This window comes from Coffea eugenioides, unplaced genomic scaffold (genome assembly GCF_003713205.1).
Source record: "Coffea eugenioides isolate CCC68of unplaced genomic scaffold, Ceug_1.0 ScVebR1_1643;HRSCAF=2528, whole genome shotgun sequence".
In the NCBI taxonomy this organism is placed as follows: Eukaryota; Viridiplantae; Streptophyta; class Magnoliopsida; order Gentianales; family Rubiaceae; genus Coffea; species Coffea eugenioides.
This window is the reverse complement of record NW_020862060.1, coordinates 1-22,582: the sequence shown is the minus strand read 5'-3', so window position 1 is coordinate 22,582 and position 22,582 is coordinate 1. Positions and strand designations below refer to the sequence as shown.

The 22,582-nt window shown below is 34.4% G+C and overlaps 3 protein-coding genes across 3 annotated transcripts; all 3 read right to left on the bottom strand.

The window, feature by feature from the left end:
- Window positions 1-3,809: 3,809 nt before the first annotated feature.
- On the bottom strand, window positions 3,810-5,349 carry LOC113755675 (dolichol-phosphate mannose synthase subunit 2-like). The gene is made up of 3 exons (XM_027299609.1): window positions 5,228-5,349; window positions 4,325-4,452; window positions 3,810-4,229 (listed from the first exon to the last, which is right to left on the bottom strand). Exons 2-3 carry the CDS (start codon window positions 4,412-4,414, stop codon window positions 4,077-4,079), a joined length of 243 nt encoding a protein of 80 aa, XP_027155410.1. The 5' UTR covers window positions 4,415-4,452; window positions 5,228-5,349; the 3' UTR covers window positions 3,810-4,076.
- A 1,381-nt stretch (window positions 5,350-6,730) lies between these two features.
- LOC113755678 (dolichol-phosphate mannose synthase subunit 2-like) lies at window positions 6,731-8,144 on the bottom strand. The gene is made up of 3 exons (XM_027299612.1): window positions 8,075-8,144; window positions 7,172-7,299; window positions 6,731-7,076 (listed from the first exon to the last, which is right to left on the bottom strand). The coding sequence occupies exons 2-3, from the start codon at window positions 7,259-7,261 to the stop codon at window positions 6,924-6,926; spliced, it is 243 nt and encodes an 80-aa protein (XP_027155413.1). The 5' UTR covers window positions 7,262-7,299; window positions 8,075-8,144; the 3' UTR covers window positions 6,731-6,923.
- Window positions 8,145-9,503: 1,359 nt separating this feature from the next.
- On the bottom strand, window positions 9,504-10,123 carry LOC113755680 (dolichol-phosphate mannose synthase subunit 2-like). The gene is made up of 2 exons (XM_027299616.1): window positions 10,019-10,123; window positions 9,504-9,923 (listed from the first exon to the last, which is right to left on the bottom strand). Exons 1-2 carry the CDS (start codon window positions 10,106-10,108, stop codon window positions 9,771-9,773), a joined length of 243 nt encoding a protein of 80 aa, XP_027155417.1. The 5' UTR covers window positions 10,109-10,123; the 3' UTR covers window positions 9,504-9,770.
- Window positions 10,124-22,582: the final 12,459 nt, after the last annotated feature.

The window sequence follows — 22,582 nt, the reverse complement described above, 5'->3', positions numbered from 1 at the left end:
AAATACACTTAACAGACAAGACTAAATACTTATACATGTATTTACATCAAGAGTCTTCAACATTTAACTGAAAGTACAAGCCAAAGGGTCATACTAGTCAAAATACAATCAAGTTAAAATGTTGAAGACTCTGATGTAAATACATGTAATAAGTATTAGTCCTTGTCTGTTAAGTGTATTTTTGAGATGTAACGCTTCCAGGCTTGGTTGAGTGTTTTCAATCGAATGCCCTAATTCCCTACACGAGTTGGTAACAGATGTATTGTAGTTTAGTGCTTTTTAATTGTTTACTTTCCTGGGTTTGATCGTGTGGAATATATCGATTTGTGTGATCTGACTCTTGTAGTTCTAAGGCGACGAGCTGGACAGGCGCGCTAACTTCTTTGGTCGCGCTTAGGTAAAGTGGGGCTGTCACCATTACACAAGCAATCTCAATCATGGTTACAAAAAGTTTCAAATTTTAACCGTAGTAAATTCAGATATCAATCTTGTCCAAACTAGAATACAGCATCATTTCGTTTGTAGTCACTCGTATAACTACTGCTAAGCAATGAAATTTAGGTCTCCTTTTAGCCCTAGTAATCAGCCAAAATTAACGAGTCCAGCAATTGAAAATAAGAAAGATCTTATGCAGAAGACTTTGATTGGTAAAATCACATCAAAAGGCTAACTTCATCACTCCACGCAGATACCAACTTTCATCCTCACTCGTAACAGGTCAAAAGCCCTTCTTCCAGTAATGCCGAACAAAGTGAGCCTGTCTCTGATAGAGCTGTTAGTCAGGCAGGGCTTACCCAGCCGTGCATTAACCAAAGAAAACCAAAACGACATTAAAAGAAGATCATTATTCCTCCAACCTACATTTGTAAGAAACAAACATCGCAGTGAAGCAGTTGACCAACAATGAACCTCCGAGCGGCAAGCAATTGGTGTACATAAGCAAAATGCTGGCATTGTTTTTCCACAACTAAAAGATAATGCTAGATCTTGCAAAACAAATGATACAACTGCTCTCTACAAGAGCAGACCTAACATATCTGAAGATAATCTTTTTATCTGCACTTTTTCAGCTTGTTTCCTAAGACACATTACCAGTTTCAAGGTTTCACCAATTAACAGTAACTGAGTCAATCAGCTAACTCCTCATTTACAAGTAAAAGAGAACCCAGCAATAAACTCATCTGTATGGTGACACAAAAAGTAGTTGCAGGCCACACTATAGATCTTTGCATTATGTCTTCTTTTTGGGAGATTTGGAAGCTCACATATCTACAAACATGCCAAGGAAGCAAAGCAGCGCCGATAAAGCAAACACGGAATCAGAATGGCATATTCTTGAGGCAAAAAGTACTTGTGCACAAAATGATCAGTATCAACGAACGGCTGAAAGCACAAAAGAAAAATGTACGTCAGAAACAAAGGGAAAAACCCAGAGTCAAAAAGAAAAAGCTCTTAGGATCAAAAGTGAAAAAACTAACCAGTATGATCACCCAGAATGTATAGTAAGTGAAAACTGACAAGCTGATTACCGATAACAGCAGCCCCACGGCCTTGTCTGCTAAATCCATCTACTCCTTCCTTTTTCTGTTCTTTTATAGTTTTTCACCTTAATTTACCAAAGAGGGAGTTCAATGAAGGGTTAGAAGGTGAAATTATTGCAAAAAAGAGTACAAAATCACAAATGATCATGATGCAAAAAAGCAGTAACAGGGAAATTGCTAAGCAAACTCTTACACATTCATCCTTGTGCCTCCGTGTAGGAAGCAAAATCTAACCAGGGTAGTTGCTAAGCAACCTATAACCCATTTCCCTCAACGACAAACCACAAAATTCTGCTGGTGAAACATCCATCTACTTTCCATACCTTCATTACCCGCCATTGAATTCAAAAACTACATTTACATGACCCCCAAGCCCCAAAAAGGAAGACAAGCATTTCTCCAACATAATTGCTCCATCACAAGGATATAGAAACAATTTTTTAATTTAAACGCCAAAATACTGCACCAAATTATTTTTTGTATAAAACTGTTCTTAATATACAATTAATGATCAGCATTACTTTTTTCTTTTTTGTTTTCTTTATGAACCCTAGTGAGTTTATGATCTTCATTTCCAAAACAATTAAAATTATCACCACTTACAGATTAAAGGGCACTTGGGCAATATCTTTTCACAATTACAAACAACCTAAGCTATGATTCTCACAAAATAAACCAAAAAAGGATAAATATTCAAGGTCCTCGTAATTTAGAGACCTAGAATTTGAATCTACTTGTTCCAGAAAAGAAAACGATTAAGACTGTAATAAACATATCATGCCGAAACCAAAAACAAAACAGAGAATAAAAGTAAAGAATATTACTGGGAAAATCAGTTACCTGAAAGATTTGGATTCTTCGATTAGGGTTTGATTCAAGGATTTCGAGTGGTAGTTTCTTCTGCTTACTTTTTTCTCTTTTTGAATGATATTCTTGTTTTCTTTTCTTTTCTTTTTTTTGAAGTTTTCGTTTCCCAATTACGTTTTGGTTAAGTTCAAGTGTTCTGATATCCACTGGAGTAAGGTGGACTAGCGACGCTTAGTTGGACACCTGGACTTGGTCTGCTCCAACTCCGGCTCAAGTGGGGGAGAGGGGAGATTTCGGTGAAGCAAATGGGAATTTGGCTCCTGAGAGCCACCCGTATCCTTTCTATCTATGGTGTTTGTTAATTTCTTTATTTGATTCGCATATGTGACTAATTGAATATGAAGTTCCACGTTTCTTATTTGCTATTATTTTGGTACCTCATTGAGCGTAAGCTCATCCCCTTTCCGTTATCTTTGTTTTCCTTACAGGGGACAAACTTTGAAACCACGATTTTGGAAGAAAAGAGTCGAGCTAATGTATATGTTATTTTGTTAAGCTCCTTTGTAACCGAAACCCTAATTGTATTTTGACTAGTATGAACCCTTTGGCTTGTACTTCAAGTTAAAATGTTGAAGACTCTGATGTAAATACATGTATAAGTATTTAGTCTTGTCTGTTAAGTGTATTTTTGAGATGTTACGCTTCCAGGGCTTTGGTGAGTGTTCAATCGATGTCCTAATTTCCCTACACGAGTTGGTAAGATGTATTGTAGTTTAGTGATTTTTAATTGTTACTTTTCTTGGGGTTTGATCGTGTGCAATATATGATTTGTGTGATCTGACTCTGTAGTTCTAGCGAGAGCTGGACAGGCGCGCTAACCTCTTTGGTCCGCCTTAGGGGAAAGTGGGGCTGTCACAATTACACCAAGCAATCTCAATCATGTTACAAAAGTTTCAATTTTACGTAGTAAATTCAGATATCATCTTGTCAAACTAGAATACCAGCATCATTTCGTTCTGTAGTCACTCGTATAACTACTGCTTAAGCAATGAAATCTAGGTATCCTTTTTAGCCCTAGAATCAGCCAAAATTAACGAGTCCAGCAATTGAAATAAGAAAGAATCTTATGAGAAGACTTTTGATTGGTAAAATCACATCAAAAGGCTACTTCATCACTCCAGCAGATACCAACTTTCATCCTCACACGTACAGGTCAAAAAGCAATTCTTCCAGTAATGCCGAACAAAGTGAGCCTGTCTCTGATAGAGCTTTAGTCAGGCAGGCTTACCAAGCCGTGCCATTAACCAAAGAAAACCAAAAACGAATTAAAGAAGATCATTATTCCTCCCAACCTACATTTGTAAGAACAAACATGCATGAAGCAGTTGACCAACAAATGGAACCTCAGAGCGCCAAGCATTGGTGTACATAAGCAAAATTATGGCATTGTTTTTCCACAACTAAAAGATAAATGCTAGATCTTGCAAAACAAAATGATACCAACTGCTCTCTTACAAGAGCAGGCTAACAATATCTGAAGATAATCTTTATCTGCAATTTGTCAGCTTTTTTTCTAAGACAATTACCAGTTTCAGGTTTCACCAAATTAACAGGAACTGAGTGCAATCATCTAAATCCTCCATTTACAAGTAAAAGAGAAACCCAGCAATAAAACTATCTGTATGTGACAAAAAAATGGTAGTTGCAGCACACACTATAGATCTTGCATTATGCCTTCTTCTTTTTGGATTTGAGCATCACATATCCAACAAACATGCAGAGGAAGCAAAGCAGCGCCGCAAGAGCAAACACCGGAATCAGAATGGCATATTCTTGAGGCAAAAAGTACTTGTGCACAAAATTATCAGTATCAACGAACGGCTGAAAGCACAAAAGAAAAATGTACGTCAGAAACAAAGGGAAAAACCCAGAGTCAAAAAGAAAAAGCTCTTAGGATCAGAAGTGAAAAAACTAACCAGTATGATCACCCAGAATGTATAGTAAGTGAAAACTGACAAGCTGATTACCGATAACAGCAGCCCCACGGCCTTGTCTGCTAAATCCATCTACTCCTTCCTTTTTCTGTTCTTTTATAGTTTTTCACCTTAATTTACCAAAGAGGGAGTTCAATGAAGGGTTAGAAGGTGTAATTATTGCAAAAAAGAGTACAAAATCACAAATGATCATGATGCAAAAAAGCAGTAACAGGGAAATTGCTAAGCAAACTCTTACACATTCATCCTTGTGCCTCCGTGTAGGAAGCAAAATCTAACCAGGGTAGTTGCTAAGCAACCTATAACCCATTTCCCTCAACGACAAACCACAAAATTCTGCTGGTGAAACATCCATCTACTTTCCATACCTTCATTACCCGCCATTGAATTCAAAAACTACATTTACATGACCCCCAAGCCCCAAAAAGGAAGACAAGCATTTCTCCAACATAATTGCTCCATCACAAGGATATAGAAACAGTTTTTTAATTTAAACGCCAAAATACTGCACCAAATTATTTTTTGTATAAAACTGTTCTTAATATACAATTAATGATCAGCATTACTTTTTTCTTTTTTGTTTTCTTTATGAACCCTAGTGAGTTTATGATCTTCATTTCCAGAACAATTAAAATTATCACCACTTACAGATTAAAGGGCACTTGGGCAATATCTTTTCACAATTACAAACAACCTAAGCTATGATTCTCACAAAATAAACCAAAAAAGGATAAATATTCAAGGTCCTCATAATTTAGAGACCTAGAATTTGAATCTACTTGTTCCAGAAAAGAAAACGATTAAGACTGTAATTAACATATCATGCCGAAACCAAAAACAAAACAGAGAATAAAAGTAAAGAATATTACTGGAAAAATCAGTTACCTGAAAGATTTGGATTCTTCGATTAGGGTTTGATTCAAGGATTTCGAGTGGTAGTTTCTTCTGCTTACTTTTTTCTCTTTTTGAATGATATTCTTCTTTTCTTTTCTTTTCTTTTTTTTGAAGTTTTCGTTTCCCAATTACGTTTTGGTTAAGTTCAAGTGTTCTGATATCCACTGGAGTAAGGTGGACTAGCGACGCTTAGTTGGACACCTGGACTTTGTCTGCTCCAACTCCGGCTCAAGTGGGGGAGAGGGGAGATTTCGGTGAAGCAAATGGGAATTTGGCTCCTGAGAGCCACCCGTATCCTTTCTATCTATGGTGTTTGTTAATTTCTTTATTTGATTCGCATATGTGACTAATTGAATATGAAGTTCCACGTTTCTTATTTGCTATTATTTTGGTACCTCATTGAGCGTAAGCTCATCCCCTTTCCGTTATCTTTGTTTTCCTTACAGGGGACAAACTTTGAAACCACGATTTTGGAAGAAAAGAGTCGAGCTAATGTATATGTTATTTTGTTAAGCTCCTTTGTAACCGAAACCCTAATTGTATTTTGACTAGTATGAACCCTTTGGCTTGTACTTCAAGTTAAAATGTTGAAGACTCTGATGTAAATACATGTATAAGTATTTAGTCTTGTCTGTTAAGTGTATTTTTGAGATGTTACGCTTCCAGGGCTTTGGTGAGTGTTCAATCGATGTCCTAATTTCCCTACACGAGTTGGTAAGATGTATTGTAGTTTAGTGATTTTTAATTGTTACTTTCCTTGGGGTTTGATCGTGTGCAATATATGATTTGTGTGATCTGACTCTGTAGTTCTAGCGAGAGCTGGACAGGCGCGCTAACCTCTTTGGTCCGCCTTAGGGGACAGTGGGGCTGTCACAATTACACCAAGCAATCTCAATCATGTTACAAAAGTTTCAATTTTACGTAGTAAATTCAGACATCATCTTGTCAAACTAGAATACCAGCATCATTTCGTTCTGTAGTCACTCGTATAACTACTGCTTAAGCAATGAAATCTAGGTATCCTTTTTAGCCCTAGAATCAGCCAAAATTAACGAGTCCAGCAATTGAAATAAGAAAGAATCTTATGAGAAGACTTTTGATTGGTAAAATCACATCAAAAGGCTACTTCATCACTCCAGCAGATACCAACTTTCATCCTCACACGTACAGGTCAAAAAGCAATTCTTCCAGTAATGCCGAACAAAGTGAGCCTGTCTCTGATAGAGCTTTAGTCAGGCAGGCTTACCAAGCCGTGCCATTAACCAAAGAAAACCAAAAACGAATTAAAGAAGATCATTATTACCTCCCAACCTACATTTGTAAGAACAAACATGCATGAAGCAGTTGACCAACAAATGGAACCTCAGAGCGCCAAGCATTGGTGTACATAAGCAAAATTATGGCATTGTTTTTCCACAACTAAAAGATAAATGCTAGATCTTGCGAAACAAAATGATACCAACTGCTCTCTTACAAGAGCAGGCTAACAATATCTGAAGATAATCTTTATCTGCAATTTGTCAGCTTTTTTTCTAAGACAATTACCAGTTTCAGGTTTCACCAAATTAACAGGAACTGAGTGCAATCATCTAAATCCTCCATTTACAAGTAAAAGAGAAACCCAGCAATAAAACTATCTGTATGTGACAAAAAAATGGTAGTTGCAGCACACACTATAGATCTTGCATTATGCCTTCTTCTTTTTGGATTTGAGCATCACATATCCAACAAACATGCAGAGGAAGCAAAGCAGCGCCGCAAGAGCAAACACCGGAATCAGAATGGCATATTCTTGAGGCAAAAAGTACTTGTGCACAAAATGATCAGTATCAACGAACGGCTGAAAGCACAAAAGAAAAATGTACGTCAGAAACAAAGGGAAAAACCCAGAGTCAAAAAGAAAAAGCTCTTAGGATCAGAAGTGAAAAAACTAACCAGTATGATCACCCAGAATGTATAGTAAGTGAAAACTGACAAGCTGATTACCGATAACAGCAGCCACACGGCCTTGTCTGCTAAATCCATCTACTCCTTCCTTTTTCTGTTCTTTTATAGTTTTTCACCTTAATTTACCAAAGAGGGAGTTCAATGAAGGGTTAGAAGGTGTAATTATTGCAAAAAAGAGTACAAAATCACAAATGATCATGATGCAAAAAAGCAGTAACAGGGAAATTGCTAAGCAAACTCTTACAAATTCATCCTTGTGCCTCCGTGTAGGAAGCAAAATCTAACCAGGGTAGTTGCTAAGCAACCTATAACCCATTTCCCTCAACGACAAACCACAAAATTCTGCTGGTGAAACATCCATCTACTTTCCATACCTTCATTACCCGCCATTGAATTCAAAAATTACATTTACATGACCCCCAAGCCCCAAAAAGGAAGACAAGCATTTCTCCAACATAATTGCTCCATCACAAGGATATAGAAACAATTTTTTAATTTAAACGCCAAAATACTGCACTAAATTATTTTTTGTATAAAACTGTTCTTAATATACAATTAATGATCAGCATTACTTTTTTCTTTTTTGTTTTCTTTATGAACCCTAGTGAGTTTATGATCTTCATTTCCAAAACAATTAAAATTATCACCACTTACAGATTAAAGGGCACTTGGGCAATATCTTTTCACAATTACAAACAACCTAAGCTATGATTCTCACAAAATAAACCAAAAAAGGATAAATATTCAAGGTCCTCGTAATTTAGAGACCTAGAATTTGAATCTACTTGTTCCAGAAAAGAAAACGATTAAGACTGTAATTAACATATCATGCCGAAACCAAAAACAAAACAGAGAATAAAAGTAAAGAATATTACTGGGAAAATCAGTTACCTGAAAGATTTGGATTCTTCGATTAGGGTTTGATTCAAGGATTTCGAGTGGTAGTTTCTTCTGCTTACTTTTTTCTCTTTTTGAATGATATTCTTGTTTTCTTTTCTTTTCTTTTTTTTGAAGTTTTCGTTTCCCAATTACGTTTTGGTTAAGTTCAAGTGTTCTGATATCCACTGGAGTAAGGTGGACTAGCGACGCTTAGTTGGACACCTGGACTTGGTCTGCTCCAACTCCGGCTCAAGTGGGGGAGAGGGGAGATTTCGGTGAAGCAAATGGGAATTTGGCTCCTGAGAGCCACCCGTATCCTTTCTATCTATGGTGTTTGTTAATTTCTTTATTTGATTCGCATATGTGACTAATTGAATATGAAGTTCCACGTTTCTTATTTGCTGTTATTTTGGTACTTCATTGAGCGTAAACTCATCCCCTTTCCGTTATCTTTGTTTTCCTTACAGGGGACAAACTTTGAAACCACGATTTTGGAAGAAAGGAGTCGAGCTAATGTATATGTTATTTTGTTAAGCTCCTTTGTAACCGAAACCCTAATTGTATTTTGACTAGTATGAACCCTTTGGCTTGTACTTCAAGTTAAAATGTTGAAAACTCTGATGTAAATACATGTATAAGTATTTAGTCTTGTCTGTTAAGTGTATTTTTGAGATGTTACGCTTCCAGGGCTTTGGTGAGTGTTCAATCGATGTCCTAATTTCCCTACACGAGTTGGTAAGATGTATTGTAGTTTAGTGATTTTTAATTGTTACTTTTCTTGGGGTTTGATCGTGTGCAATATATGATTTGTGTGATCTGACTCTGTAGTTCTAGCGAGAGCTGGACAGGCGCGCTAACCTCTTTGGTCCGCCTTAGGGGAAAGTGGGGCTGTCACAATTACACCAAGCAATCTCAATCATGTTGCAAAAGTTTCAATTTTACGTAGTAAATTCAGATATCATCTTGTCAAACTAGAATACCAGCATCATTTCGTTCTGTAGTCACTCGTATAACTATTGCTTAAGCAATGAAATCTAGGTATCCTTTTTAGCCCTAGAATCAGCCAAAATTAACGAGTCCAGCAATTGAAATAAGAAAGAATCTTATGAGAAGACTTTTGATTGGTAAAATCACATCAAAAGGCTACTTCATCTCTCCAGCAGATACCAACTTTCATCCTCACACGTACAGGTCAAAAAGCAATTCTTCCAGTAATGCCGAACAAAGTGAGCCTGTCTCTGATAGAGCTTTAGTCAGGCAGGCTTACCAAGCCGTGCCATTAACCAAAGAAAACCAAAAACGAATTAAAGAAGATCATTATTTCCTCCCAACCTACATTTGTAAGAACAAACATGCATGAAGCAGTTGACCAACAAATGGAACCTCAGAGCGCCAAGCATTGGTGTACATAAGCAAAATTATGGCATTGTTTTTCCACAACTAAAAGATAAATGCTAGATCTTGCAAAACAAAATGATACCAACTGCTCTCTTACAAGAGCAGGCTAACAATATCTGAAGATAATCTTTATCTGCAATTTGTCAGCTTTTTATCTAAGACAATTACCAGTTTCAGGTTTCATCAAATTAACAGGAACTGAGTGCAATCATCTAAATCCTCCATTTACAAGTAAAAGAGAAACCCAGCAATAAAACTATCTGTATGTGACAAAAAAATGGTAGTTGCAGCACACACTATAGATCTTGCATTATGCCTTCTTCTTTTTGGATTTGAGCATCACATATCCAACAAACATGCAGAGGAAGCAAAGCAGCGCCGCAAGAGCAAACACCGGAATCAGAATGGCATATTCTTGAGGCAAAAAGTACTTGTGCACAAAATGATCAGTATCAACGAACGGCTGAAAGCACAAAAGAAAAATGTACGTCAGAAACAAAGGGAAAAACCCAGAGTCAAAAAGAAAAAGCTCTTAGGATCAGAAGTGAAAAAACTAACCAGTATGATCACCCAGAATGTATAGTAAGTGAAAACTGACAAGCTGATTACCGATAACAGCAGCCACACGGCCTTGTCTGCTAAATCCATCTACTCCTTCCTTTTTCTGTTCTTTTATAGTTTTTCACCTTAATTTACCAAAGAGGGAGTTCAATGAAGGGTTAGAAGGTGTAATTATTGCAAAAAAGAGTACAAAATCACAAATGATCATGATGCAAAAAAGCAGTAACAGGGAAATTGCTAAGCAAACTCTTACAAATTCATCCTTGTGCCTCCGTGTAGGAAGCAAAATCTAACCAGGGTAGTTGCTAAGCAACCTATAACCCATTTCCCTCAACGACAACCACAAAATTCTGCTGGTGAAACATCCATCTTACAAATGTAGATCTATCTCTTAATTTTAAATTGGTTTAAGAATCACTGCAATCTAGTCATTGTAGCTCAATATATTTCTGAAATACCACAATATGTCAAAACTGTGAAACTTGCTTCCTTTTATTCTTGATTGTATTTCTTCTTTTGCACTTCGTGTCTTCTTTAAACTACTTGAAATCATCAATAATCATCCAAATATGTTCTCAATTCACTCCCTTTGATGATTTAATCATTAAACCTACAAAAACATGAAGTTTTCACCATTAAAATCCACAGAAATGCAATTTTCACACTTTAAACCATAAAATGCATATTTTCACTAGAATCCTAATTAATTAGTTATAAAACTAAATAAAACAAACCAAAACCAACCAATAAGACATACTAAAAACACGTAAAATATGCACTTATCAAGGGGTACAAGAATGGATGGAAACTACAGTACTGTATACTATAGACAAGCAGATTGTATCAATTTTGTGAGAGAGAGCCTAGATTTGATGTTAAACAAGCCGAGTTCAAACTTGAGTCAAACCAGGATTTTGCTTAATGAGTCTGACGAGAATGGGGCATACATATAACAATTAGTTCATTCACAGTCAAATTTTACATTTATAAATTCTTAAATACCCTGCATGCGATTTTTCGCATGTATATGAGTCAAGATTGAGTATAGAATATTAAGGGTTGAACCCACAAAGAAGAATATTAATTATCGATTGTTTTCGAATTCCTTTATTATTTTCACTACCATAAGTGCAAGAAATTAAATCTAAACTATAAACATGAAATAAAAGTATTAAAAATAACAATAAAAAGCTCCTAAAGATGGAATTCCTAACTACTCTTGTAAATGAAATTATCGATTAATTGAATGCTATTATTTTGGTTAGTTATGGCGTAATTTTCTAATGTATGTGAAACCTACTTTCGTAGTGAATCAACTATACTTGTAATTAAATCATACCTACTCTTGTAGTTATGAAATTAACTACAAACTCATTTCTTCTATGAAATTACATAAAACAGGTGCACCTCTACTCTTGTGAGTGTACCCCTTAGGTTTATCACTTTCTTGAACTAGTGTTAAATCCAATTTTCATTGCAAACTTAATACCTCAAGATTATCACAATTAATGGCCGGTTAATCATAATTAGATAAGAAAAAGGGATAAATAACTTGTTTAAAATAATATCATCAAATAACCAAGTAAATATCACTAACAAAATATAGAAAGTTCATCTATAACTTTAGACATAAACTTTTAGCAAAACATGAAAACAAACACCAAACTTGTATTATAACTAAACATCAATTCAAATACAAAAGAGAAAGTGATAGGAGAGAAGTTAGCCTTGTCACATGAGATTCAACCTCTCTATCTCTGCTCTTCAAATCTTCATCCAAATCTAATTACAAATACAAGAAGGATAAATGATACTAACTATACTAATCTACACTAACTAATGAACTAAAGAAATTCTAGTGAAGACTGCATTTTTGTGGTGTTTCTATAGCTTTCCAAAGTTCTTAAAAATGTCCTCCAAGGTTTCTATTTATAGAAGAATTCAAACTCAAGATGAATTGTTAAAGGTGATGTGAAATGCATCTTGGAATCACCAAAAGTTGTTTCTTGAATTCTCTATGCTTGCTTGCTTATTTCTAGCCAAATTTCTTGCAGAAAAATTGGTCAAAAAACGTATATGAACAAAGCACAAGTTGTAGAACAAGTTACAGCCACAAAACAAGAATACGCAGCCTCGCAACCTACCTCGTGTATTGTGTCCCCCGTTTTGCCTTATTGCAGGTGTGCTCATTTTTTGTCAGTCTTCACTTTGGCTCTGTTTTTGCACCAACATCTACTGATATTTTCTCGATAATGGAAGCAGAAATACATGACAGCTATGCCCAACTCTCGCCAGGACTCAATCACGCGCTACGAAACTTTAGAACAATAATATCAATAATAAAGGTGATAACAAATACAACCTCCAATGCGTGCAGTTATGGATCTCAAATGCCCGTACAATTTATGAATACAGCCACGGAGTCGAATTTACAAAATCAAAACCACGCAGGCAAGCTAGAAATTCTAGGGAGTGCTCCCGCGAGCAACTAACAAAACTTAGACAAAGTCTATGCCTTCACCAATTCAACCTCAAATGTTCTCATCCCTATAAGGAAAACAAATTCATAGAATGAACTAAAAACCCAGTGAGGTTCCAAGGAAGCAGGCTAGTACTTTGGCATACATGCTACTATTCACAGGATATCGAAAAACAAGTCATACTTAAGTAGACCGTGACATATGGTTTAGTAATCAGGTAACCAGATAGATCATGCATTAATATACGGTAAAGAACACATTTATTTCAAAAGAATATAGGCTGCTCTCAGAAGCGGGTTCCACAGTTGCTTGTTCGAGGTTCATTGACTCTCCGTCAACCAGGAAATTATAATGTCTGTAGATCACCACTAAACGTCAATCTCCGTCCATCGATCATCCCTCTACCGGGCCCGAACGTCAAAGAAATACCCAAGGTTCATCGATCTCCTCGACCAAGCCCTTGCCAACTCGATTCGACCAACTAGCTCTGAGTTGGACTTATAGCCCCAGGTATTCAAGTATCCATGATCTGGCTTAAACCCCAAGTATTCAGATATTCAAGAATGGAGTCGTTGGATGTCATCCAACCTCACGCAGGTAATGATTGGAGACGTTAGTTGTCACTAAACGCTTCGTACTCAGAAATGTCACAAGTTCAAATCAGGTATTCCAGTCAGGAGCAAAGTTAGGAATTTCGTCCTTTACTTAAGGTTGCCCAACTTACCCGATCGCTCTAAGACTGGTCTCAAGCAAGAGGTCCAACGAAGGCACAGTTCAGCTATTACCGACCTACTTTCACGCATACGCATGAGTAACCCAAGTTTCCACTTACCCAACGTCTCAGATAAGGGTCAAAGGCCTAGTTCAACCGCTACAAGAGGAATATAGCCGGTCTACAATTCAACCACTGCATGAGAAATGCGACCGGTCTATAACCATGCACAAAAACATGCAAGTCCGCATGCAGGATCAATTATTTCAAATTTATGGAGATTGAATGTACATAAGAGCACACTCACCTAGACAGGCTCAGGTCACAAGTACGCTCAACATATCGTGTTTTCAAGCATTTCAAGTATTTCAAGTCCAAATACAAGTTACTTGTAAATCAAATTGCTGGTACATGCATGAATAAGATATCAAAAGTTTAGTTGAATTAGATCAAGTGCGATATAGTACACACTTGCCTATGAGATGACAAATCAAGTGTCTAGCAATTTCTAGCAACAATGAGCAGGAAACATGCTGTTGGAACACTCACCACGCCAACAAGTTTAAGTGCTTGCCTCAGGAGCACTTCCGGCCTCACCTTCAAGTCCTAAAATCAAGTATGTAAAGTGCCATGAGATCCACTACTCCAAGCTACCATATTCAAAGAAAAACACTTCCAAACTAACCAAGTTATCTCAACTCCAATCATAAAACCAAGCTCAAAATGGTTCTACAACTCCAACTTTAAATTGGAAATGAAAGCAAGAACAACTTTTGAAGAATAGAATTTTCTCCAGTTTTGCGCAATGCTATTAGAAAAATCATATCTCAAGTTTCTTAAATTCAAAATTTATAAACTTTATACCATTGAAAAATAGACTCAAAGGATTACAATTTTTTAGAGACATATTTGTAAGATTCTATCCGCAAATCAGTCAAATTCCAATCTTAAGTTGCTGCTTCATCTGGTAGAAAAATAGAATAGGTGTGGAAATTCAGTCCACTTTGAAAAATTACAGATATTCATCGGAATTGAAAAAAATTCTGAAATTTTCACTAGTTTCAAACATAACAAACAAAACTCAATTCTGACTTTTCTACACTAAGATATAACAGAATTCCCAAGACTGCGCAAAGCCTCCTGCGAAAAAAAATTTCAGCAGCACTTCCCCTTATTTTTCCTAATTTTCAGCCATTTTCAAGGCTTCATTCTCACCACAAAACAATCTTAAATCAAGCATATACATACTAGGCCAACAACTCACTAAATCAAGCATATACATAATATATAACCATCACCTATTCAAGTTAGAAAAATTAAACCCTAGGCTGAAATTTTTAACTACAAGCTGAAATTTCCTATAATCAAGCCAAAATAACATATAAAAGTTAGAAAATTCACATGAAAAAGCTACTAGATCATAGCCAAACTCAAACCATCATGTCAAGGCTGAAATTTTTCACCAAAAGCTGAAATTTGTCAACCACCACTTAAACCATTAAATTTTCCAAGTAAACTACCAAAATTAAGCTCTAAATCCACTCATATGCAAGCAATAAAAGAAAAAAGGGCTTCTTGATGTAGTTACCTCGAAACCCTAAGAAGAAATGGAAACCAAGAGCTTCTCTTTTCCAAATCACTCCACCAAAGCCCTTAATCCTCCCAAAAGGTCACTTTTTATGGTTTGGATTGCAAGTTTATGGTGAAAACTCAAGGATTCAAGCTAGATTTGGAGGTTGAAGATGAAGTTTCCTCCCTTTTTTCTCTCAATATGGCCGGCCAAGAAGATGAAAAATAAAGGGTTAGTTTGGTCAAATTTTATGTTTATTAAAGGCTAAGAATAGTCTAAGTCCAAGTCAAAACTCCATAACTTTTGTGACACTTGGCTTTGTATGATTAATCCTTATCCAATTGTCTCCCAATTACTAAAATATCTTGCCAACATCTAATTATCCATTAGCACCTGATAAAATAATATTCCTTTGCACAAAACTCCTTCTAATATTCAAAAATTTAGCGCACATACCTCATTAGTGGGTCTTATCTCCATAATGCATTTCGAACTTAACATGCACTAACTTGTACATGGAAAATGATTTAAAAATGTGACTCACTTGTAAAAATATCTAGAAAATTAAGGCAATAAAGTAAAGTAAGGAAAATGTATTAAAAAATAAAATAAAATAAATAAATTTTTCGAATCCTCACACTCTCTCCCCCTTAAAAGAATTTCATCCTCGAAATTCTCTCATTTGCTCACAAAACTCGATTCTACAGGGTTTTCCTCTACTTCTCAAGAGCTTCCCCTCACTCATGCCGCTACCACAATCTTACTTAGAGAGAAAATCTTAATAACGCAATGGCTAAATTAACATGCTAAGAAAGATCAATGAAGGTATCAAAAGGTGAAAGGTGACACAAACTTCGAACTCGATGAAAAGAAGATTTGAAACTTGGTTACTACTCTTGCTAGTTCTTAAACTTATACACTGTACGTTGACAAATCGTCCACAACATAAGGCCCCTCTCATTTTTACAATTGTACCACCAAATCCGAATCACCCTCTCTAATCAAAATTTCTTCCTTTCGAACCACATATGAAGAATTCTCGTTTAAATTCAAGACTAATTATAGTAATAGATTCATGAATAAGGATTCAATTCTACCCAATCACCAACATTTAATATCACTAATTAAAACATCAGGTACCAAATCCACTGTTTCTAACAGAGATACAACTTACTACATAAAAATTTCACTATACATAGTCCAATAATTACAACTATTTCATGCAAAACATCACTAATTGCTAACTTTGACTATTATAGCTGCTTCACCGTCGCGAAATTCATTTGTCTTGGATAGTTCCTCACTTGATGTCCAAGTTGGCCACATTCAAAACATGCACCAGTTTTCAAATAACATAATCCCATATGAATTTTGTTACATATTTCACATTTAGCAGCTACGCATCTCTTCTTGAAGTGTCTTTACGTTTCCCTTTAGTATCATGAGAACTTCCTTCGCCCCTTTTATCTTGATTACTAGGAATGTCTTGAGATACTATTCGACTAGGCGAATGCACCAATTCAAACTTATTCTACACCTCTTCCGGGATCTCTTTGTATTTCTTTTTCAATTCTATGTTCTTGTGCAGTAGCTCAATTTTCTCCAAATATTCTTGTTTCCATTGTCCTTCCTAGTGCTTAGCTAATCTCTTTTGGAATTCTACTTCCTTTCGAAAAATCTCTATTTTCTTATGCATTTCAGCCAAATTTGTCATCTCACCGATTCGCTCAAACTCAAGTGATAGCTTGTCAGGTAAATCAAAATATCGAAATAAGTAACTAATTACACTTGAAAACTCTAGCCATATAACTTTTAAGTTCATTCACTCTCAATCCAACCACCAGAGATTAAACTTAGCTATTCTCAAATGAGATAGATAAGAAAGTAGAACACAGGTAGGGCACTGTCTCAAGATACTATACCACTTATTCCTATTCTGGTATAAATAGGACAAACTCTACTTCATTTAACCACTACTTCAAGGGAGGTACCCTTTATTGTTCTTTAAGCCCTTTTATGTGCTCTTATGTGTTTTTAAGTGTTTTTAAGTGTGATTATACGTTTTATGTGTTTTCCATCTATTACTTATTTTAGTCTTTTATTCATTTTATGTTTGATTTAAGTCTTGTAATTATTTGGAGGGTATTTAAATGCCCAAATTGTAATAGATAGGTAATATCATTTTGTGCAAGAAATGTAATTAGATAGCCCATATAATAGATAGGTTTTATTTTTTGCAAGAAATGTAATTAGTTAGATATATGTAATAGATAGGTTAGATAGGTTTATTATCTATATTTCCCCTTTTAAATTGTAGTTAGGGCTCCCAATATAATAATTAGATGTTGTGTGCTTGTGTGCTTATGTACTTTTTTTTTATTCGCTTTCTCTAGAGTTTTGCATCTAGATATTATGTCTATGTGTTATGTGATCTACATGCTCTACATGTTCTATGTGTTTATATATTTATTTGTTTTAATTATGCTATATATTTTTTATTTATTTATAATGAGTATATGACGTCACTACACTAGTCCAATATTAGTTGTGGCATTTCTTCCCAATTTCTCACTAATTCAATGCTAGTGAGTAGTTGTAGAAGTGGGCTAGTCTAATGCTAGACTCTTAGGCCATTTCGCATTAATTTCATATTTTGTGTGACATTTATTGCATTTCATGCATTTTTTTTATTTTAGGTTATATTCATTTTTACATGATATGTCCTTATTCCTATGTGTGCAAATCATATCATTTAGACTTGCATTTCATTTAGATAAATTAGAAAATAGACCAGTCTATTTTCTTGTCTAGGTAGAAGATTCGCCCCTTGAATATGGGAAATAAACGAGTATGGCTCATTAGTCTCAAGACGCTCTTGTCCCTCCTCTGTAAGAAGGAAAATTGTATCACGAATTTTAACTCCCAGCACCCGTTATGTTGTATACCTCTCTTCTAGGACATGTATATTTATATATAATATAATTTTCCTTTTTCAAGTCTCATATTTTGCATTTCACTTCAAAGAATCATTCTTGTGGTTCACAATTAATGTGATTGGTACCAATTAAGTTTTGAAGAGACATTTCATCCCTCCTGATATCCCTAGGTCTATATTTGTATCCATATAGAAGTATTCGAATGTGATAAATTTAGAGGTTAGACTAGGAAAATTTTTTTATTAAATTACGCAACTAATCTTGGTTAGGTTGAAAGTATAGATACCAAAATTTTATCATTATTTTTATTTCCTTTTTTTGCTCATTTTTAGTTTATGTTTATTTTATTTAAATTAGTTATATTCATTTTATTTTAGTTATTTTTATGTTTCTTTTTTATTTTTTATAAAAAAAATAGAGAGAGAAATCACTTAAAATCATTTTTTAGAAAAAATCGGAAAGAAAAGAAAAGCTAAAAAAAATGAAAACAAAAAAAATGAAAATTGCAGTTTTTGGACAAAAAAAAAAGATTGGAGCCTCACTGCACGCCCGCGTCATCTCCATGGCTTCGTATCAGAAGCCATGGAGATGGCTCTTGTACCATGTTACAAGGGCCATTTCTTAGCCATTTCCACTCATTTTGCTTCCGTTCCTAATAAAAAAAACATTCCATATGTGTGGGTAATAATCTTATGTTTGTAATTCAAGAGGGTAATAATTATAATAATCCTACTAAACTTACTTTTCAGTCCAAAACTATAGGGAGTTAAAGGTAAGGTTCTAAACCATGTTGAGGTCAATTATAGGATGCTCGAACCAAAAGGCGATATTGGTAGTTTATCATAGTGATTATAATTATTTCAATTCTGGTATCATCTTTTCTGTTATGCTTATTATAAGAAACAATTGCTTATTCCACTCTTTCTTGAAAACGTTACAAAGTGTCCATTTGATTAGTTCACTCTTTTGTCAGTGGATGCTGTAAACACCCTGCTTGAATTCATTTAGGCATATGGTAAAGTCATGAATATTGTGGGGTGAGTGTGGCTATTGATTTTTATGATGAACATCTCTTTCTAAATATTACCCGCATATGGTAAAGTATGATTCAAGAGGACACTCAACCGCTCTGATACCACTTCTACCCAGGCTACTTCTTTCTATTGAGATGTTCATAGAAATTTAGCATAAAAATTGGACTTACTGAAAATTTAGAGTTGCCTTTGATAACGGAAGCTTGTTGATTGTTGAATCCTTGTACTTCTTATTAGAATATTTGGAGAAGGAAAACAAAAGTAGTTGAATACAAAGAGTGGTTGAATAAAGAGGGATTGAGAGATTTTTCTAAGGAATTTTACACGAGAAGGGTTTTTCTGTTTCTTTTCACCGATGCTTTGTCTTCTGATTTTGCCTCTATTTATAGAATCATCTAGTCTTGCATTTCATCTTCATTTGAATTTCATTTGCTTTTTCTTGAAATGTGGCCGACATCTTTCTTCAAAAGTCATTTGGGTCTTGTCCGCATGGTCCCCCGAAAGGATCAAAAGTAGATTCGGATGATCCAGCTGACTCTTCAATTTTGTCGGTTTCTTCATTCTTATCCTGCTTTTGTAAATAGTCCAAATATTCCTTGAGCATCTCAGGATTATGCATCATCTTTTTTATCAAAAAGTCATTTGTAATTGCCTCGGATGCTATATTGATAACTTTTTCTTTGTCTTTCTTTTTTGGAGTGGTTGGAGTAGTTGGTATTTGTGTAGTGGTTGGAGTGGTTGAAGTGGTTGGCTGACTTGTCCACTTGAGTTTGTCTCCGGTTGTTAGAAATCTTATCACATTTGCTTGATCTCCAAATTCTTGATTGAATCCTGTCCACCATTTGATCTTGAATTCTCTGACTAATGACATTGGGAGTGGTTTTTCTAACTCTTGATGAATTTTGAAACTCCAGCAAAAAATCCATGGTACTTTGAATTCTACATGGAATAATATTGGCTTTGTATACTCTTCCCCCTTGGCTTTTTTGAGATATGTTTGAAATCCCATTAAGACATTTGGAGATAGAATTTCTTTTTGAGGGCCAAACCATTGCCACCAATGGTGAAACCAAATTGGAAATTCTCTGTTGCAACTTTCTTTGAAGGTGAAGAACCATGAATGGTTGAATGGTCTGTATAAGAAAGCACGATACCAGGCCATTTTGTAATCTTGATATGTAAATCCATCTAGAATGAATCTAACTGAGAATGATTTTTTAGAATAAAGAGAAGTCCATTCATTTGGAGAACAAACTTTCTTTATTATACATTTCGAATGGCTAATTATATTTGGATTTTTTCTGTCTGGAATGGGGAATATTTCTACATATTGAGTATCTGTAAGAATTAATTCATAATAATCCAAATTTTTTGAAGGATCATCAGGTTGCCAATAACACTTTTGAGGAAAGATTCTTTGAGTAAGCTGATTGAGTGTAGAATATAACGGTACTTCTTGGAATCTGGTTATGGTAATATGCTGATGAAATGGCTTTGTAAAATAAGTATTTTCAGTGGATTTTTCTGAGGTTTTTTGAATTAGTTGGACTGGTCTCTTTTGAGAGGAAATTGGAGTACAAATGGCTTGACTGTAGGTTAAAGCTGGAAAATCTTGTAATATTTGAAATCTATTTTGAGTTACTGGAGTAAGACTCATCTCATAATCTTGAGGAGTCTTAGGTCTAGAATTTCCTGCTTTTGAATCCATATTCCTGCAAAATTAATAAACAACATCTTTAAGTTGGTTAGATAATTGTTTATTTTGATCTTTGTAATGTTGAAGAAATGCATCATTTCTTCCTGCTCTTCGTAGGACTTGAATTCTAATAGTATTTCTTTGAATCTCTCTTTGGATGAGAAAAGCTCTCTCCTTTGGTGTAAGGGTTGTGAAATGGCTTTGCTGAATATATACTGTATCATGTTTGGAAATTTGATAGGCTGGAATACTTTGTCTTCCATTACTGGTCTGAATAAAATATTGATATCCTCTGGATTGAAGAACTGCTTCTTTGTTTAAGAGTTTAGGAGAATCTCTTTGGGTTCTTAGGTAATTTGTATATTCCCGATCAGTTCTTTGGGCCATCATTTCACGATCCATGTCCTTGTAAAAATTCTCTAGTAAGAAAATCTGGTAATGAATTGTTTTCTCCTTTAATAAATTCTATATCAAAATAAAAAACAGATAAAATAGCTTGTCATCTAGCAAATATTTGTTTTGAAACTATGTTCTGAACATTTTTTTGTAAAATCTCTTTTGCAGATTTACAATCTATTCTAATCAAAAAATATTTTATTATATAAATCATCTTGAAATTTTGATATGCATAAAACTATTGATAAAATTTCCTTTTTAATAGTTGAATAATTCTTTTGAGGGTCAGACCATGTTCCTGAATGAAATCTAACTAATTCTTCTTTTGATTCTTCTATTCTTTATTTTAATATACCCCCATATCCTAATTCTGATGCATCCGTTTCAACTATCATGAATGCTTTAGGATGTAGTAAACATAAACATGGTAATGATTTAATTTTTTCTTTTAAATATTTTATTTTTTGAGTATGTTCTTCTGTCCAAAGTTTTGGGTTTTTCTTTAATCTATTAAATAATATAGAGCATTCTTGTCTTAATTTAGGGAAAAATCTGCTATATAATTTAAACATCCTAAAAACCTTTGTAATTGATTTTTATCTTTTATCTCATCTGGAAATTTAGTGGCAAATTCTAAAGCTCTATTGATTGGTTTTATTGTTCCCTGATGTATATTGTGTCCTAAAAATCTTATGTTTGTTTGGAATAATTTCATTTTTGAGGCTGAAATTACTAGTCCATTTTTCTTAATTATTTTTAAAAAATGTATTTAAATGCTTAAAATGTTGTTCCAATGATTCAGAAAATATTAATACATCATCTATATAAACTATGCTAAAAGAGCTATAGGGATTAAAAATATCATTCATTATATTTTGAAATTCTGATGGTGCATTTTTTAATCCGAATGGCATTACGTTCCATTCATAATGACCAAAAGGTGTGGTGAATGCTGTTTTGTATCTGTCTTTTGGTGTTATTAATATTTGCCAATATCCTGATTTTAAATCAAATTTTGAAAATATTTTTGCCTTAAATAATCTATTGAGGAAATCTTTTTTATTAGGAATTGGATATCTGATCCATTGTAAAACTTTATTTAATGGTTTATAATTTATAACTAATCTTGGAACTCCTCTTTCTTTTTTAGCTTGATTCATGACATAAAATGCAGCACAACTCCAAGGTGATTTTGAAGGTGTTATTAATCCTTTATCTATTAATGTCTTTATTTCTTTTTTACAAAATTCTAATAAATCAGAATTCATTTGTATTGGTCTTCCATTAGTTGGAATGTTTTTTTCATTAAACCCTGTTTCGTAGGGTAATTCTATCATATGTTGTTTTCTATCCCAAAAAGCATTAGGAATATCAGCACAAATTTCTTTTTGTAATAGTTCTTCTAATTCTGAAATTCTTTTTTGCCTTTTACTTTCTTTTAATTGTTCTTCAATTTTTAAATAAGATTTTTCTTCCTTTATATAATTTATTTGTTGTTGTACTTTAGTAATACTATTTATTGTTTTATAAATAGAAGATGTTTGTAATGTTTGTAATTCTCTTTGATTTATTGGAGTTAGGAATTTAAAGATAATAGTTTTTCCCATTATATTTATTGAAATTCCTTCATGACTTACAAAAAATGGGTAAATTTGAATTAAAAAAGGTGTTCCTAATATTATATCATGATTTGTATTTTTCACAATTATAAAATTATGTCTAATACAATATTCATTG

What these genes read in the sequence shown, in the direction of transcription:
- LOC113755680 (XM_027299616.1), bottom strand. Translation starts at nt 10,108, where the DNA reads ATGGATTTAGCAGACAAGGCCGTGTGGCTGCTGTTATCGGTAATCAGC. An exon ending in CATTCTGGGTGATCATACTG is followed by an intron (nt 9,924 to 10,018) that starts GTTAGTTTTTTC and finishes TTGTGCTTTCAG; the next exon opens with CCGTTCGTTGATACTGATCA.
- LOC113755678 (XM_027299612.1), bottom strand. Translation starts at nt 7,261, where the DNA reads ATGGATTTAGCAGACAAGGCCGTGTGGCTGCTGTTATCGGTAATCAGC. An exon ending in CATTCTGGGTGATCATACTG is followed by an intron (nt 7,077 to 7,171) that starts GTTAGTTTTTTC and finishes TTGTGCTTTCAG; the next exon opens with CCGTTCGTTGATACTGATCA.
- LOC113755675 (XM_027299609.1), bottom strand. Translation starts at nt 4,414, where the DNA reads ATGGATTTAGCAGACAAGGCCGTGGGGCTGCTGTTATCGGTAATCAGC. An exon ending in CATTCTGGGTGATCATACTG is followed by an intron (nt 4,230 to 4,324) that starts GTTAGTTTTTTC and finishes TTGTGCTTTCAG; the next exon opens with CCGTTCGTTGATACTGATAA.